The following is a 19,616-nucleotide window of genomic DNA, read 5'->3' on the forward strand; positions in this document are numbered from 1 at the left end:
ACAAACAGGGTAACCTTTGTTATCTTTAGAAATACCAAGAAACCAGAGGATTGCCTCTGACATTTTACACTGGCTCTGACCTTGCTTACTCTGAGGCATTCTTCAAGCCTGATTAATCCAGGGACATGTGGGTCGGATTGCTTTTGCACACATGATTTACTACAGCATTAACTGATATCAAACACAGCATGTTCCTCGCAGAAAGGGGGGATTTGTGAAATAAAGAGCAGATTACTAACAGATAGGGATGCGATGTTACAAAGGTGTCAAATTAGTAACTAATAACCAAACCTCTATAGATGTACACCACTGATGCCACCCAGCAACACCTTCACCTTGTGGCTCCATCTGTAAAGCTCCACTGACTAATTCTCTTTCACAGAAGGCAAAATGTTGTGTAAGCAGCCAGCTTTCATACCATGTGCCTTCCAATACACCGTGCAGGGTATTGGTGTAATCATAGGAAGGGTGGGGCATGGAATGTATTCTGTACCATGTGATCTCCAGACTTCCTCTGAAGGACATAACTTCACTGATGACACAAGCAAACATTTTAGACACGGCAGCAATAAATTAAGTGTATGATTCCATTAGTGACTAAAAAGAAGGTATTAGATTAGTGGGTAGATTACTGGGACTAATAGTGCTTTATCCCAATTTGTGGGTGGTGGGGGGGTTCAGTGTATGAAATTTAGAAGTGAGTCATCGAGTATGTGGCATTTGATAAGAATGAAAATATGTAATATTAGAACATGACAGACCTTGGTGCACTGCAGTCACTATCCTACTGTTAGGCACGGTTTCTAGACTCCAGTACTCGGAGCCACCTAACAAAGCATGTTTATTACTTCACCTCAGTATTACAACTGAACTAATAAATTCCATTTGTGGATCTTTTAAAATGTGTCAACCAGTAATGAATACACCTGTGCTTTACCTAGATCACCTGTAAAACATGCACTGTTAGGAGGTCCCTGGGGGCTGGAGCTGGGAAACACTGATGCACTGGATAAAAAGCATCGTTTTGGAATTGATACACTCCCATACAAAAACCTCAGCATACACCTTAATATTTATTCTCACACATCCCTTCATGCTCTCTACAACAACGGATCAAAAAGCTAAATCTGTGGGCCAAATGTTCCAACCATTCACAATCTGAACGTGTGTCGAGCAAGGTTATATATAATCACCCATGATCTTCCACATAGCTATGGGCTGTATTCTCTGAAAAACATTCCTAAATAAAATGGGCGCTGTAACTGGCAAACATACAGTTCTTACAGATCTAGTCTACACCAATAGCGGTTTCTTAGCTGGAAACATGCATAGTGCCCAATACATCCTAAATATGCAGCAAAGCTGGTCTTACAAATAAATGCAGAAAACAAGTACATTTGTACTAGATCTACGTCTGTGCAACTAAACCTAGGTGGAAACATCACTGAGCAAATGGATACCCTTAAATACCTGGGTTCAACTATCAACAGATAGCGGACATCACAAGTTGTGCAGACTGAGCCGCAGCTGCTGCCTATATGTGTAAAAAGGAATCTGGAGGCTACAGGACATTTCCATTGCTGCAAAAAATTACAGGAATTCAATACATCGATTAGAATAATATGACTTTATAGTTCAGAACCATGGACAACCCTTAAAAATGAAACAACAAGGCTGGAACGTTTCCAAATGAGATGCTTATGAAACGTACTACAGATAAAACTAAAAGACCACTGGAGAAATGAAAACATCTGCAAAACATGCCAAGACTAACCCACAACTGAACCCAATAATCAAAGACAGCATTTAAAGTGGTTTGGACAGGTGTGCAGAATGGAGCCAGAATGAAAACCATATCCGTGCCTCAGACGTTGCATGTGTCTGTCACAGCAAGGGCAAGTTTACCCTACCCATGCTAACGACAATGAAGTCATGGCTGCACCTGCAGGAGTAGCGGTGTACTTACGCTGTAGCTGAGCGGCTCTTAGCTGTTTCTTCAGCCTTTCTACTTCATTCTTCAGGAAGCGTATGTGTCTCATCATGTTCTCTGGGGAGTCTATATCCATTGATATGTCTCGCGGTGACGGCGGAGCAGACACAGGCTGGTCTAATTTCTCCTGTAAAATTCTACAAACAACAAGCTAGCATGAGGCGAGCATTCTTACAAAGGGAGAAATCACAATTTGCTCATGCACTTAAGTTGCTAAAACCATTAACCCCTTCACGACATATGACGTATATATACGTCATATGTCCGTTGCGGGGGAATCAAGCCAGCTCACGGAGTGAGCTGGCTTGAAAGAGAGCAGGTAATGGCTGTATATTACAGCCAGGTCCCTGCTCTCACGGCCACGAGCGGCGAGTTCGCCGATCGTGGCCGTTTAACCCTTTAAGCACCGCGGGCAAAGCGCCCGCAGTGCTTAAATAGCTGATCGGAGGGGGGGCGCCCCCCTCCGGCGCCGATCGCGGCCCCCCGCGGCGAGATCGGAGGGTGCCGATCGGTTGCCATGGTAGCCAGGGGTCTAATGTAGACCCCTGTGCTGGCCGTGTATGCATACCTATTACATCCTGCCTCAGGCAGGATGTAATAGGAAGTGCATAAAATCACTACGTTCAGCCATAGAGCTCTATGGCTGAACCTAGTACAGGCGATCGCGCCCCCTAGTGGTCAAGTACACTAGGGGGCCTTGTAGTAAAAGTAAAAAAAAAAAAAAAATAAAGTTTAAAAATAAAAAAATATTAAAAGTTCAAATCACCCCCCTTTCCCCATTTCCCAAATAAAAATAAATAAAAAATAAAAAAAATAAACATATTTGGTATCGCCGCGTTCCTAAAAGTCCGATCTATTAAAATATAACATTAGTTATCCCGCACGGTTAAAGGCGGAAACGGAAAATAATCCCCAACGCCAAAACTACGTTTTTTGGTCGCATCGCGTACCCAAAAAAAAATAACTAAAAGAGATCAGAAAGTCGCCCATATCCCATAATGGTATTAATTAAAAAGTACACTTCAGCCCACAAAAAATGAGCCCTCACCCAGGTCCGTAGGTGGAAAAATAAAAAAGTTATAAGCCGCAGAACATGGCGACGCAACGCAAATTAGAAAAACCGTAAAAGTTGCGATTTTTTTTTTTAGTGGTAAAACATAACGAAAACTATATAAGTTTGGTATCGCCAGAATCGTAACGACCCATAGAATAAAGATAACCCATCATTTTAAACGAACTATGAACTCCAAAAAAAACGTAACCAGCGCAAAATTGTGCAATGGTTTTTTTTTTTTTTTTTTCACCCCACATTGAATTATTTCCTGATTCCCCAGAATATTATACGGTATAGTAAATGGTACCATTACAAAGTACAACTTGTCCCGCAAAAAAAAGCCCTCATGTGTCTATATAGCCGGAAAATTAAAAAAGTTACGCTTATTTGAACGCAAGGAGGAAAAAAAAAAAAAAAATTACCTTAAAAGGCAATGTCGTGAAGGGGTTAAAAAGCAATTAACTGAAAACAAAAAATAAATGATAATGCACTTATATAATGCGCTCAGTGGTGATTACAATCACCTGCGCAACAAAATCATAACTGCTAAAAACACAAATATGTAACATAAGGCATAGAAGGAGCAGGGTGGCCCATTTGAATGTATTGCTCATCTAAGATCCAGAGGACCACAACTTTAGGACCCAGGCCCCTGGTTAAACACGTGTGTGTTAGATTGTCATAAAGGATGAGTAAGGGGACACTGCTTCCCAATAATGGTGATGAGAATGTGGAGCGGCTGTGTCAAAATAATGTGCTGCCACCTGGGTAACTGTAAGCAGGGTTGGTTTGGGAGGGCGACGGTCATTCTTGTTCTCATCTATAAAGTGTATATATATATCTAGAACAACTCAATCTAAATAACAGAGGAACATAAAATAAATGTCAGATCTATTTTAATTCCACAACAAAGTGATTTATTGAAATTCAACAACTATCAAAAACTTGGGATTTGTAAATATAGGATAATAGAAGGCCTCATTCAGACATGTTTTTTTCCTCTCAAATGGACAAAACCATGTGCACTGCAGGTGGGGCAGATGTAACATGTGCAGAGTAAGTTAGATTTGGATGGGGGAATGTTAAAAATTAAATCTAAATAGCAGTGTAAAAATAAACAGCCAGTAATTACCCTGCAGAGGAACAAAATAACTCACCCAAATTGAAATCTCTCTGCACATGTTACATCTGCCCCACCTACAGTGCAGCATGGTTTTGTCCATTTGGAAAAAAAAAAGGTACTTTAGGCCAATTGTTCGATATGGTTCGGGAAAAAATGAAATGAATCTGCCAGTTACCTAGGTTGTAGTGCCATTGTCAAGACACTCAAGTGGAAATAGAGCAACAACATAGGCCCACTCATTCCTACACAAACACACAGGTCTCTGGCTAAATAATATAATCCAAATTATTTTATATTCTCACATAGTTATATATAAAATTATATATAGTCCTATATAGAACTGCGTTAGGAGATCTTAACAGCATTTTCCATAACACACAGGCTCCGAAGAACTTTGATCTCTGGTCCCACCTTTAGCAAATACAAGAGAACTTTGGTGACTAACCTCTTCTCAGCTTCAAGCTTGTCCATCCTCTTCCAGAGACGATTAACTAGTGCTTCTTGCTCTTGTTCCAAGGTGTTTTCCAAGTCAATTTTTTCACGTCTTAGCTGTGTGCATAAAAACAGGATTGAGTTAGACAATAAATGTATCGGCTTTCATCACTGCAAATAGACAGCAAAGAGGTAATAAAAGTATTTATGCCACATCTTAAGATGGAGAAGTTGATTTTAGGCTGACAAACATTTTTGATTATACCTTTATATAAGCAATTTATATATATATATCGTATATCTGCATCCTCTGAGCATCAACTCGTCATTTCACGGACAAATAATCAAACTGAGGGTTAACAACAGGTTGGATGCATGTCAATTCTGTAGTCTTACATTGTAAATGTTAATAAGTAGAGATGCGCCGGTTCAGTTTTCTCTGTTTTCAAATCGAGATGGTATTGGCTATCGCCTGTCACATGTTTCGGATAGCCATTTTAAGATGCAACAGAGGTGAATTATTTTACTACAAAGAGGGACACTAGTAACTGATGTGCCACGGGGCATACATACCAGCCAAATATGGTAGTGCCAACAAAGTCTATGGGGTGCAGTGGAACTGTTGCTATGCCGGTAGGATGCAACGTGCTGGTTCCAGAATGGCTTAGAAATTGAATTCCCTCAAAGAGACTCATTTTCATGGGACCTTCTCAAAGTTTTGTTTTCAAATTGAAATTTGTCAAAAATAAGTTGGAGAGAATGCCAGTTACTGACGCAGTACGACGTGAAGCACTGGGTGAGTTACTGATGCTAAGGGGACGATTTATTATGCCAGGGTTACTTATCGCTGTCTGATTTTATGGGCACATAGCAGGATTAATGAAGTGAGCACCGATTTGAATGATTGGTCAAAATACAGTTATATCCAAGTTCATTTTTTTTATGTAGAGATATATGCTGCATTCTATTTTCTACTTTCCTTTCTTTAACACATTACTACATTTACAAATACTGTAGTAGTCGAATTGTAGAATTCCTACTTTTTGTATAGCACAAAACAGATACATCTCCAGCGGATGTGGTTAGCGTGCGTTTATCACGTTCTTTGAAAAACACTGACACAAAATACTATACTCCAGTTCATGAGAAGGGATTTGCTGCCATCTAGTGGCCAATACATACATTAGAAGAGCTGGTTGGCATATTTCAGAGGTAAATGCACTCACTGTCCAGCCACTGAAACAGCATTAAAAATAAGATTTTCACCCTAGAAAATCAACCAGGATATACATTTCTCAACAGTAAATGAAAAAGGAGAATGGGTACTGAAGGAAAAAGGAGGTAGGGCGATGGGGTACATATTCTGGAAAATAAAATAATTCACATGAAATACACTATCAGTACACAGGCAGAAATTACACAAATAGCTGCATCTATGTGTATGCAAATGCCACAAACAACTGAAAAAGAAAACAGCCTTACCCAAAGAGAAAAGAAATGGAGGGGCAGGAAAGGTTAGTATAAGGACAAAATAAGGGGAGCCTGGCGTCTTGGTATAAAAGATATGAGGATACGGAAAGCTAGAGCTGGCTGTGGTGCTTGTGATACAATCTAAATGATAGATTGCAGATGCCAATAGCAGAACACTATAGGCATAATTCAGAGTGGTAGGATATATGCTGATGTTTTTGCAATTGAGCGAGTATTGGCAGCAACTGCATATGCGCTGGGCATGTGTCAAGGTTCCTTTGCAATCACAGCGAAAATTTAAATCACAATGATTGACAGGAACTGGGTTTTTTTTTTTGGGAGATAATGGGGAATGGCTTCAAAAACCCGCAATCGTGTCATTGCCATCGTGTATCTGACATCTGCTGTGAATAGATACACAGGAAAAACTCAGCACCTGCTTTGCTAATGCCACATCAGTCTGCGTAGCCATAAACCTACTTAAGCAGTGTTACCTGTTATATATAGGCTGTAAACGCATATCGCAAACCAGTCGCTATGGCTACAGTGGGCGTCTCTTATTCCTGAATACCATTAACAAATTGATTGTGCAATCTGTGTCCGAATGAACCAAAATAAGAATGGATAATGGTATGTAATGGGCTCATCCCATTATAAAATTCGGTACTGCTTTCCTAGCACGGCGCCCGTCTCATTGATTGTATGCCTTAAGTTTAAGGTACTTAAGGCATACAATCAACGCGATGGACATTTCACCCATGGGGGGGGGGGGGGGGTTAGCAATTAAAATTGGTGTTTTGGGGCCTTTTTACATTGATTCCAATGTAAAAATCTTGTCGATTGCATCATCTCATGCATCTTATGCCGCACAAACACATAAGATGCATGAGATGCTTGCAATGTAAAAATCTTGTCAATTGCATCATCTCATGCATCTTATGCCGCACAAACACATAAGATGCATGAGATGCTTGAGATATCAGCCCCACACATACACTCTAGATCGTGGGCACCGTGCTAGGAAAGCATTACCTAAAATTCAACCCCCCAAAAAAAAAAAAAAAATCACACAGCATTCAGAAGCCCTTTCTCAGGCATTAATACCCACTACCCGTACAACAGACTGTGGGTTTGATTAATGGGTGCGCTGTTGTGGCATTGGATGCATCCGACCAATGTTTTCAACTTGTGCATGCATTCCGGCTGCACTGCGCATGTGTTCTGATAGTTACGTCATGACACGCAGGCAGAGTGGCAACGTGAGTGGATTAACCACACAGCTGATGGCTGTCTCTGTAGGCAGCAAGGCTCAAGAAAAAGTCAGTCGTGGATTCAGCTGGATCTACCTTCAAATCAGACCCTGTATTGGTAGAACGTAACCCACTGAAAACGCATTAAACACACAGCTAAATGTGTCTTAACACGTTTAATTCTCATGTGGTCCACCAAAAATTCCCAGCCTGTATTTAACATGCCCGAATAGACTGATACTTTCCTCATTTTTGTTTGGAGCTATAAATTCCAGTTCATGACTACAAAGAATAAAAAAAATTGGGAAACCCCTTTTGCATGTATAAAACTGTGCAAGATACTGACACATACAGAGGAAATTCTGCATCATTAGGTTCTATGCAACATATGGTCCCGTCAGCTTTTATCAGACCCCTTCTTTGTTATTCTCTCCCACACAGGATCTGTGGAGATATTGCCCGTAAGTCTGGGAAACAGCAGGCCTCTCTGCGCTCCATACTCCTACAGTTGTTCTGCTTCAGTAAATGTGTATATTCTATAGCTCTACAGCCTTATCAGATAAAATGCACAGGAAAGCTACATTGTTAGTGCGAGTGTATATAAGCTGCGGGTGACAGTATGGCTGCGACAGTCAGGAACGGATACAGAGTTGCTGCTACAATACCTCATGTTGTACCTGTTCTAGTGTTAGTTGTTTGGAGATGGTGTCGTTTTCCAGTTTCTTTATTTTCTTCATTAGTTTGTTAACTTGAAACTCTTGTTCTTGCTCCAGGTGTTGTTCCAGCTCGGCTTTTTCATGCTGCAGCTACACAGAGAGGTAGGAGAAAGAGCAGGCACATGTGAGCCACAAGCTGGCGCTGACAGCAGGGTTACAGCATCTTAACAATGCAGGAACCAAAATCACCAACATACAGATGTAGCCGGGCGCCCCGTGGCAACAGAGCTTGGCGGGGGTCCCCGCTGCTTCACCGCCGTCTACACCGGTCCGCCTCGACCCCCCCCCCCCAAACTGGGCAGCGTCTCCCTCAACCGGAGACGGGCACGGAGGCGCTGCCCAGCCGCCATGATACTGGGACCAGTGAAAGGGATCTGGCAAGCTCCGGCCAAGGATGAGCCCGGCTCCATCTGTACAGTAATGCAACATTGGCCAATAGCTGGGAAAGAAGCAGTGGAGTCATATTTTTCACGGGTATGGATCATTAGGTCACTAGCATGTTGGTCCACAGTCATTAGGTCAACATGAGTTTACGGACACTGAAACATAGCACCGCCTCCACTCGCATGTCGACCTAGACTCAGGTCAACCTTCCTGCATGTCGACCTACATGCTGGTGACCCAATGACCGTATCCCTTTTACACAGTGTTCTCAATTGTATTAATCATCTTTTACACTGTGCCAGACATGGACACAGCAGCTATTCCAGATAGTATGTTAATGTATAAGAATGTACTATACCAATGTATGCTGAATCTCCGCAGAATCCTACACAGAAAGCAGAGAGCATTACGTGTGGGCTGGATTATATGCAGGGCTAGAAGTACTATACAAGCAATCTGGCTATTTCCTGTGAACCCAACGGCTCTTGGGAATGCTGTGAAGTGGGTGTAACGCTGCAGCGTGTAATATGGATTGTACACAGAGGCTGATGGATGAGTGAGGCTTGCAGCAGCCATGTTTCATTTCCAGAACTGAAAGGGTGAAAGGAAGCACCTTATCTGTACTAGAAATAGCAGTGATGCAGGTAAGGGGCTAGCCCACATAACCAGTATCCTGGCCCTTAGAACACATTGTTCTTTGTTCATCCCCATTGCATAACTTCTGCATGAGAAAACCTACATTGCAATCAAGCATCATGTAACATTTAATGGTTCCTATAAACCAGGCATGTCCAAACTGTGGCCCTCCAGCTGTTGTGAAACTACAAGTCCCATCATGCCTTGTCACAGTTTTGCTATTGGGGAATGCTAAAACTATGGCAAGGCATGCTGTGGTATGTTGTTTCACAACAGCTGGAGGGCCACAGTTTGGACATGCCTGCTATATACAGTAGAAACACTGGAATGTAAGGCACAAGCCCTGTAGCCCTTCTGCATACAGCCTTTCCCTATGGGATCCGGACTTTGGATCGATACGCCAACGGCTATTGATGAACATGGATAATAGGTTTACAAGGTTTCAATGATTTGTTGATTTTTCTTTGAACCTTTTCCTACTTTATTTACCATTCGTGTGGACTACGATCGGAAACCATAAAGTGTGTCTGGCCCGAAGTGCGAACTATGTGGTACACTAATTGGGAGCCCATGTACTCAATTATACAAGCCGACAACAAATAAACGTGAAAAACTTGTGTTGACCTATGGTTGTATCAACCTTTTCCTCATGACAACCTTTTCAGACACGGTCAACCCTATGATCCACTTTCTTACCCTATACCCACATCTGCACAAAGTGGCAGATCAGCTACCAGGCCAAAAGTATCCGAGAAATGCCATTCATCTCAGTGGGGCCACTGACAATATGGATAGTATCTCTGCCTGGGAGCTTATCTGCCCCGCCTTACTACACACGGTCACCATGGCTGTGCTTTGCATCTCAGATTACCTCATATTTTTGTATTAATGCTAGGTGCTAGTTGGCTCTATTAAATGTGTTGTAAGATTATTACACTAGACTAGACTGTACGCTACTGGTCATGGTCTCATTAAGCACAGCTGTACAGTGTATAATGTTGGCCTATAAGATGATCTGGATAAACACTGACAGTAATTGGGCACTTCTTACAAAGTAATGCCTTTCTTTGTTATGATCACAAATCTCAAACACTTGGCAGAATGCCGTCACCCTAAATACACAAGGGAGTGGTGTATTAGCGCACACACTACACTAGCTTTCCTTATTAAGTGCTCGTACTGAAGTCCCATCCCTTGTTTTCCTAATTGATAGAGGTATTAGACTATTCATTTTTTTTCCATAAGTGTATTTACTCCAATGTATTCATACTCTAGTGTAGTCTTTATTGGTTACATGTGCCCTGTGCTTTCCATCTAGTTCCCTGTCCAGCTTTTATTTTTTCCCTTCATCTAGCGCAGATAAAGTGAGCACACTTGGCCAAGATGGGTCACACAATTCCAGGAATATAAAACCTTAAAGAGTATATTATTTATTGCATGTCCAGCACTGCAAGTTCTTTATTTGATATGAAGTTTGCACCTGCACAAGTTCCATGGTACGGTTATTCTGCGGTCTCAGATTTCAACCTAGATAAATGAGTTATGTGTGGATGAAACGTCAGAAGAAGGGCTTTGATATCTACCGTATCAGGGTTCCCAGTAGTGAAAGGCAGGCCCTATATCTGTATAGATCATCAATAAAGCACATATTCGGACACTCCCAAAATAGAATAAATTCCAGAGTATCATTTTGTAGCTATACTAGTTCTGTAAACATAACCATAGAGTGAATCCTGTTCTGCTTGATTTTCATAAATGATACATGGAGCAAAACATAAATGCAGTGCGTTCCTTAAGTAAATAGGCAACCTGTGGCTCTCCGGCTGTTGTGAAACCACAAGTCCCAGCATGTGTTGCCACAGTTTTGCTATGCTGGGACTTGTAGTTTCACAACAGCTTGAGAGCCACAGTTTGCCTACACCTGAACTAGACCCTGATGCTATTCCTTATGAAATAGAGGTAAACAATCACAGGGTACTTACTAATGTCATTCCCAATGTAGAAGCACTGTGACAAAGGTCACATTACCATGATGAGGAGTGTGCACTGTGAAATACGCGGCATAAGCTTGAGTGTAAGAACTTTGGATACGTATTTAATGAGAGACACCACAACCTTGGGTTGTCCCTATAAATCAGCAGCCAAACATCATCTGGCTTTCAGTACAGTGTAGTCTAATGAAAGCTGACACCACCTGCTGGTCAGCATTTCAAGTAGCAGTACAGTGCAAATGTTATCACCTATCTACCGTACATATTCCTGTTGTGTGGCAATACCTTGCCACTCACATGGGAAAAGGGGACGCTGATGGCATCGAACCTCACAAACATATGGTTCAGGTGTTATGTTATGTGAAATAAACAAATAAAATTTTATAAAAACATGTATAACATGATCTCTAACATGTACTATGTATCGCTCAGTGTGTATTACATGTAATGTAAGCTGGCAAAGATAACCATGGTGAAACGCAAGCTCGCGCGTGATCATGTAACAAAGTTACAGTAAGGGGTACATAGCCCACCTGCATGAGCTTCCGTGACAACTCATTCGTGAGGAATTCTTCTTCTTTCTCATAGTTGACTGCAAGTGTTTCCTTCTCTTTCTGCAAGGCCTGGATCTTCTTAAACAACGTGTTACTGATGAATTCTTCCTCTTGCTCAGCCCTCGCTTGCTGTGGAGGACAAAAAAAGGTATTCAATTAAAAGCACCGTCTTAAGCACATATCTCCACATTAAGCTGCACTTGCACTTTATTGGTTGTGGTTTCCGCTGTAAACTTTTGGGTGAGAGGTCAATTTCCAAGTTGGAGAAAGGACCATCACATGACAGCACACCAGGGGGAGGAGCAATGCCTGAACATAGCAGCCCAAATGAAAGCCCACCAAGATTCGTTCATGGTGACTTGCTTGCCACCTGGTTATTAGAGGCAACAGGTGGTGGCCTGAATAGAGACAGTGCAAGTCAATGGGCTATGCCCCCCAGGAGTGAAAGGTCTTTTCTTCAACTTGGATTTAGTAACTACCCTTTTGGGTGGCTGTGTGTCACACATTGGGCTGCCATTGCATGACCACAGTAACAGCGCCATCTACAGGTCAGAAGGTATTGCTCTACAAAACAAACAATGACTTATTTCTGCCCCATACATATTATATCTATATATGCATAAAACAAGCACAAGTAAACACTACAGAGCATTAAACAAATGGATGTCCATTCTCTGAAATAACTGGCACAGTTTTACAAAAATTGACTTTTTCATTAATAGTTTTAATATTAAAAATATTTTAGTGTGGATGACAAAATACACAACACTGAATTGGACTACTATTCCACAGGCTGTACCCATAATACAGTATACCAACAGAAAACCACTAAAGACGTATCTACGCCAAAAGCCCATAAAAGGCATAACTGGTAATATGACCTAAAAAAGGAGGAAACACAATGTTCTCTATTTGGTGTGCATTTAGCCGAGCAATCAGTATCATGTTTTCATATGGTCAGCTAATATGGTGTGTTTAGGTCAACTTGTTCTCATTAACATTAACCTAAAACTATGGCATCCATCTAACTGATCCAAGAGATCTGATTGGGCAGGAGTTCAGATGCCCAACCCCTTGGACGACAAGCATAAACAAGACACCTGTGGATGCAGTTGAAACAGCACCAAGGTGCAGGATATGAGCGATTTCTTTAAAACTGCCATCTTTGTTTTGGAAATTCCAACATGATCATTTCACTATCCTTTCGCCATAGACTTGTCATACAGGTGTGGCTGGATGGTAAAATGAGTTCAGAACCGCACAGCCATAGAGGAACCAGATCAGTTGAGGGGGAAAAAAAATTGTTTTAGTAAATCAAGCCTGCACTCTAGGATACATATCATGAATCATTGATGTTTCTATTTAGCAGCGACTAAAAGACCGTTTTGTTTTTATATTCTGTAGTCTTGCGCATGATATGAATACTGCTGGTAGATCACATCACAGTGTAGGCTGCCAGCGCTCTGTCACTCAATCCTCTACCCCAAACACTGCCTTGTTGGTCTGAATCACAAGAAAATGCTTGTGACCTACTTTATCTGGAACAGGTTACACTCCTACCAAACAGTGAGCACTACCATAGATCTCCCAGGGCAGTGTTGCATCAAGAGCTAGGCAAGCTCAGACGAAAGTCCTTTTATGTCAGGTGTGGGTGTCTGCGGGCTGCATCCAATAGGCAAAATCCTGACTCCAATTAATGATAATCCATACAAAAGTCTTGCAGATACAACATGCCAATCCCTGGTGTCATACATTTTATAAGCACATTCATTTCCAGCACAGGCAAGTTCCAAAAACACTGAGAAACCTCAGAACACAGTGACGGCTCAAACCACAGCCTGCCACAAGTATGATATTTACATCTATATAAATCCTTTTTATGATCATAGCTCTATAAAGGGAACACTGGCAAGACCTATTTATCCTCCTACTGCTTGCTTCAAAGTGAAGGTGGAACTTTTGCAATCTATTTCTTTAACTGCCCTCAGACAACTTAAGGGTAGAGATCTACAATGCCTTGCAAAGTGATAAAGAGACGTTAGAAAAAGTACCAGCCCATCAGCTCCTAACTGCCATGTTACAGGCATGTTTTGAAAAATGAGAGGAGCTGATTGGTTTGTATTTCGCACCACTTTATCACTTACCAAGGAATGGTACACATGCCCCTAAATTCCTTCTGATTATAGTGAATGCATATGGGTCCCAAAAAAAAGATATCAAATCCACACAATAAAATTTCCCATGCCACAACCACAAGAATGAACTGTAGACAATCTGATTATTATTTTTTTTTTATATCTTAAAAGGGGTCATTTACAAATCAGAAAAACAGGGCACAGCAGAATGAAGTTGGGATTTACCTATTATAAAGAGGTGGTAGGTTTGGACAGTTGTGTCCCAGTGCACACAGTAATGCTGCCCATACACTTATGCGATGGGATTCGATGCGACATCGAAGTACGATGTCCATCGAACCCAATCGCATTTTTGGGTGCAAAACTTGCCCCCTTTCAGCACCCTGTGTCATCTTCTGATGGCACATCGGTTGCTGGAAGAGGGCGGGCAGGGGGAGGCGGAGTAGTGTAGCGCTAGCAGCTTGCGGGCGGCGGGAGGTCAGGGGTGGCGGCAGATTTCTTTAAAACACTGGACTGAGAGAGCTCAGACAATCACGGGGCAGCCCAGTGTTTTAAACAATTCTCCCGCCACCACTAACCCCCGCTGCCTGCTGATCCGGGATGGGGACGCAGGTTACCAGCAGGTACGCCGCCAGCAGTCCCTACGGCCCCCTCTCCACAAACACCACGCCGCTGAATGTGTCCCCTCCGCCCCGCGGATTGTATTTGATCGATCACATGTGGTTAAAAACCACAAGCGATTGCTCCTACAATTCGATAGATATTATGTGCAGCACATTAGATCTATTGACGCAACATTCCATGGCATGCCCTCGCACTGCATCAAAATGCCCCTTAAAAATGCATACAATCATTCCATTTATCGGCCAGATGTGGTCAAAATGGAATGATTGCATACAATATCTCCCAAGTGTATGGGCAGCATTAGATGGATCTTGTTAAGCAGTGTTTTTGCTGTGGGTGTGGTCACTCCACCTAAGTAGTCCTTAACACACACTTGTGTTTACACTTAAAACTCCACTTAAAATTAAAGTACAATAGAAATTAAAACAAGCTGCAGGAGAGTTCCCAGACTTCTTATTTAATGGAAGCTGCTAAAGTTTTCCACCATTCATACAATGATACACAATGGATATATGAAACACAGAAGAGACCCCGGTTATTTGGGGGGGGGGGGGTTTATAACTTAGGACGTTCGTAAGGTTAAGGGCTATTTCCCACACTCCAGTTTTGGCCGGACGGCAGCTGTATGCCTGACAGTTGTGCCGATGATGACAGGTTGGGTGACAGCTAATAGCACACAAAACTACCGGTGTGTGTGCATGTGAAAGGCCCCATCTCCCTCTGCACCCACTGACCTGTTAGGACAGATCCGGCTGCTATACGGCGGCCGGGCCATGACCAGTCCATGTGAAAGGACAAATAAGCAGTCCATTGTGACTTATGTACGGCTCGGCTTTTGGCCATGCTGAGTCTTGCGGCACGGCGTCAGCCGGAATGTGTGAAATAGCCCTTAAGGGTGTGTGGTGGTGCGAATTACCTGCAGGTCAGTGGATAATAATTCAGTTAAAGTCATGCTGGCCCTCAGCTTGTCCCCAATGGCTAGAAGGAGAGCTGATGTTGTTGCACGCATTCCCACCTTGAGCTGTCCGGGACCTTCCCGGGCAACAGGATCGCATACGATATGTCGCATGCGATGCCCAGCTCAGAAGAAATCCAAGAGATTGTTTGTGCAGCTGGTGTGACTCACAGGCTCCGGTGCGATAGTCCCTAGACTATGGGGCCCTACAAACTTATCACAATAGTCTGAGGGTGTGGCCAAATGGCAAGGGACATGTAACATTAAGGTCTGAAAATAGCACAGAGGCAGTAGGCAACTTCCGAGGTTACTCTTAAGGTGGCCATACATCAGACCGATATCACACCCAAATGCACAATTTCGATGGGTTGTGCGATCCATTGTGTGCACATGGTGAGGTATATCAGTATGATGTGCAGTCCCGCAGGCTGAGGGGGTCACTCCTTGGATCATACGTGCTGCAGGTATGATCTGTCGGCTTTGCTTGCGGTCATAAGCAGATCATACGTGCTTCTAAAGTACATACGATTGCTCGTTCAATCTCACTTATGACTTGCATGCGATCAGGTTGTATGCAGGTCATTCTAGTGTATGGCCAGCATAAACCAGTATCGGTACTTATGTAATATCCGGGCTCCCGTTTTTCTTATGAGACCGCGTCCCCTCGCGGGGCTCGCTGCGCTCACCACGCTTCGGGCACGGTGGCTCGCTGCGCTCGCCACACTATATAAAATCAACTCCATGTGTAGTTGGATAGTAGGGGGATGAAAAAATGGGGTGCATTTAACATGGGAGCCCAGATAATACATAAGTACCCCAGTATCTAATATACTACTACCGTGCTAGATACACTAAAGATCCGGAATATTCATGGCACATTTCTTTTAAAGTGGAACAGAAGAAAAAAACCAGCAGTGAAAGTCCTTGGACGTTTCTTAGTACTTATTCATGATGAAAGCAACCAGACTGTTCATCCTGTTCATTTACCTTGGTCATTAATAAATAAGAGCAAAGGCTAATTTTAACTCCACACTATACTGTGGCTATCACTAACGTTGACATATACTGTAGCTTGTGAAGCAGTGAAGAAGGCTCATGGAGCGACAGACTGTACTAGAAGTAAAAGGTAGAACGTTTTTAGTCTACTCCCAACAGAAAGCCCAGAAGCAGTGTGTGCAGACAGCCTCCATCACGTATCACAATTACAGATATACAAGCAGAAATACGACACTACGTCCATTATAAAAGACCCACGGCATAACATCTATGTGAGACTAATTTAACCCTACCGCACCTCCCGGATCCAATAGTGATCCTCCTATTACACAGTATTTTAAAAGGAAGTCATGTACTACGCAATCCCATTGGCTCCGCCAAATTCCTATGACCACATCTGGACATGTTGTCCATATGTAGCGATAGATTGTTCTACATGTCTGGGATAATGCCAAGCTACAAGCCCACACAGTCTTCCAGACAGGTTCTCTTTTAAATTATTCATCCATTAATTAGCTCTGCAGCCTTTAGTTCCGCTTTTACTGAATCATTTACTTCCTTACAATTGTTTGATGGTCTATAAAAGGAAGTACATTTTGGGATACAATAAAAAAAAAACATTGGAAACTTACACACAATATTTAAATACAATAGATACCAACTTACAACATGTGATCCATTGACAGTCAGAGGAACCAAGGGAAAACCCGTCTTTCTTACCATACACAAAGGACAATTGGCTTAGAATAATGGGGATTTTTTTGGGCACACATTGCGCAATACTTGTCGTAGGCTATATAAGGGATTATATGTATAGTTGGCCAGTATTTGGATGAAAGCTATTCCTGCAGCAAGAAAGTTCTCGCTCATTCAGACGAGCATTGTATATGCTTTTCTATAAATATATATCTATCTCTGCCACCCCAATCATTGCTTCAGTGTCCTGTCCCTGTCTTTATTTACCATGTACTTGCCCTTAATTGCCTTGTATTGTAATTGTTATTTTCTTGCTCATGAATAAATAAAATAGAAGTATCACACAGACAAGCAAGCGTACCAATGTTTGCTAGGACTCAGTTAATCTTTTTGGTGCAAACAGCAGTGTATCCTCGGCCCCCGAACACCTCCTTTGCTGAATGGCAATGCAACGGATTTTCTTAAGAGTGTTACATTTTGAACTCATGACTGAAAGCCTATCCTCCTTTTATCCGGCAATCTATGAAAAATCCCTTTTCGCATGTCAAGTAAAATTACACATTTCCAAAGCCTAAAACTGAAGCAACAAGGAACAACAGAAGTGGTGTGTGGGCACACACTGCCATCGGCATTACACCAGTAACAGGGTCACATCTGAGCAATGAAAAGGTTTGACATTTAAAGTGTGCCTGCCACCATGAATTACTTTGTGACTCAATAGTCTTACTACAGATCATGTTGGTCGTTCGTTCCCTAAAAAAACATTAAATAATTCAAATGGGCCCACGAGGCAAAGGCGGTCACAGACCGATGAAGCACCGTACAAACTAGGTTTTATTCAAGAGCCAGAGTTATTATTTCATATAATACACTGCAAAGATTTGCTAAATGTTCCCATATTAAAAAAGTCACCAAAAAGAACGGTTACGTGCTGTCAGTTAAAGGCATATAAAACAAAAACCATTGCCGCTCCCTGGACACTTGTGTACTTGACTTAGGAGCAGCTTAGCATTTTTATTTATTTTGACAATGCCATTTTAAAGTATTGAAAGCCTGTTCTTGCACTTATAACAAGTCAGTTCATCTCCACATAAAAGCAAGGTTTACATACTCAGTAAGGGAGTAAATATAGCAGTTTAATGCTGGGTACAAATCTATGTAATCGCCAAGCCAATCACCAGATATTGTCTGATCAGCCCGATGATTGTATAGGTGTTTATACAACAGCATCAGCCTATAAAAGGTCTTAAAACAATGCAGCAACTTTCTGATTGGGAGGCAGTATCTTATGCGAGCAGGGCCCTCCTACCTCTGTCAGTTTGTGGCTAGCCAGTTTGTTTTACAACGGTTTTCAATTGTAAAGCGCAACAGAATTTGCTGCACTATATAAGAAACTGTAAATAAATAAACTGACATCCTCCTCATTAGGAGAACCTACACACTGAATCTTTCCACCATTCTTGTCAATAGACACTTCTTATCTATGGCCCGAGTAGAATCCTATGACAATTCAAGTATTAATGAACCATATTTGTTTTTTTTCCTCTAAGATTCTATTCAATTAACTTGTGCTTCTGTGTATTCAAAGTGGGAGTTCATACCATCGAATCACAGTGGCTAGCATTGGAAACTGGGATATTGACACTCAGAGAATTTAATCTCCTCATTCTGCAGATAAAACGGAGCACTTGCATTATATTTATTGAGGTTTTTTTATGTTGGGTTGTTGTTATTATTATTATTAACAGTATAGCGTGCACACATTGCGCAGCATTTTACAGAGAATAGTTGAACATTCGCAGCAGTCCCTGCCCCAGTGGAGCTTACAATTTATACTTTGTCAAGATGTTGTGTGACGGGATGCGCAGTCGGCTTCCTCGCTCTTCTTACACATTGCTGATATACAATACATATATCTCCTGATGAAAATACCCATTAAAGGGTATTGAACCATTGAGAAACCTTACCTGACGTATATGGTCATATTTTTGCTTGGATTGCTGCAAGTCTCTCCCAGATATTATATTCCCTTTGCATCGCAAGATTACCACAGTTGTTATTTTCGGAAGCAGTAACTTGCTTTGTGGAGTATTAATCGGATATATTTAACAAGCTTGCCTGCTTTATTTACATTTTAGTATTGTTTTACTATAACGTAATGGGGTTTTCTAGCTCGCCTCTCTAAGGGCCAGATGTATGAAGTTTCAAAAAGCGATAACGTGGAGAGTAATAAACAACCAGCCAATCAGTAACTACCTGTCATTTTTAAACCCAGCCTGTAATGTGGCAATTAGGAGACGATTGGCTGGCTGTTTATCACTCTCAATTTTGTCACTTTTTTGTAGCTTGATACATCTGGCCCTAATAATGCTATCTCCTGGGAGTCCTAATATTCCTCCTTGCCCTGGGGTGCACATAGCCAATAGGATAGAGGAATAGGCGATGAAGGAACCAACCAATAGAGATGTTCCAGCCATGTACTGGGCAGCCTAGACTGCCTCTGAGGAATTTCCCCATCAATAGCAGGAACCCACCAGGTTGTAAGCACTTCAGCAGGTTACGGAATACGCATTGGGGGCACGCTGACTGATTTTTTTTTTATATCTTGCT

General features: G+C 42.0%; 1 protein-coding gene across 2 annotated transcripts in view; it reads right to left on the reverse strand.

Annotated features, from left to right (window-relative positions):
• Positions 1-19,616, reverse strand: part of CCDC6 (coiled-coil domain containing 6) — a 58,424-nt gene that overhangs the window by 9,737 nt on the left and 29,071 nt on the right. Inside the window, exons 2-5 of one of the 2 annotated variants that reach the window (XM_083149126.1) lie at positions 11,580-11,729; positions 7,985-8,125; positions 4,613-4,716; positions 1,967-2,127 (exon numbers count right to left, since the gene is read on the reverse strand). In XM_083149126.1, coding sequence (XP_083005252.1) covers positions 1,967-2,127; positions 4,613-4,716; positions 7,985-8,125; positions 11,580-11,729 — 556 coding nt within the window. The remainder of the gene's footprint in view (positions 1-1,966; positions 2,128-4,612; positions 4,717-7,984; positions 8,126-11,579; positions 11,730-19,616) is intronic. The other variant, XM_083149127.1, reaches the window with a different exon arrangement.

The sequence above is a fragment of the Crinia signifera genome, chromosome 6 (assembly GCF_055691185.1).
Source record: "Crinia signifera chromosome 6, ASM5569118v1, whole genome shotgun sequence".
NCBI classification, from domain to species: Eukaryota; Metazoa; Chordata; class Amphibia; order Anura; family Myobatrachidae; genus Crinia; species Crinia signifera.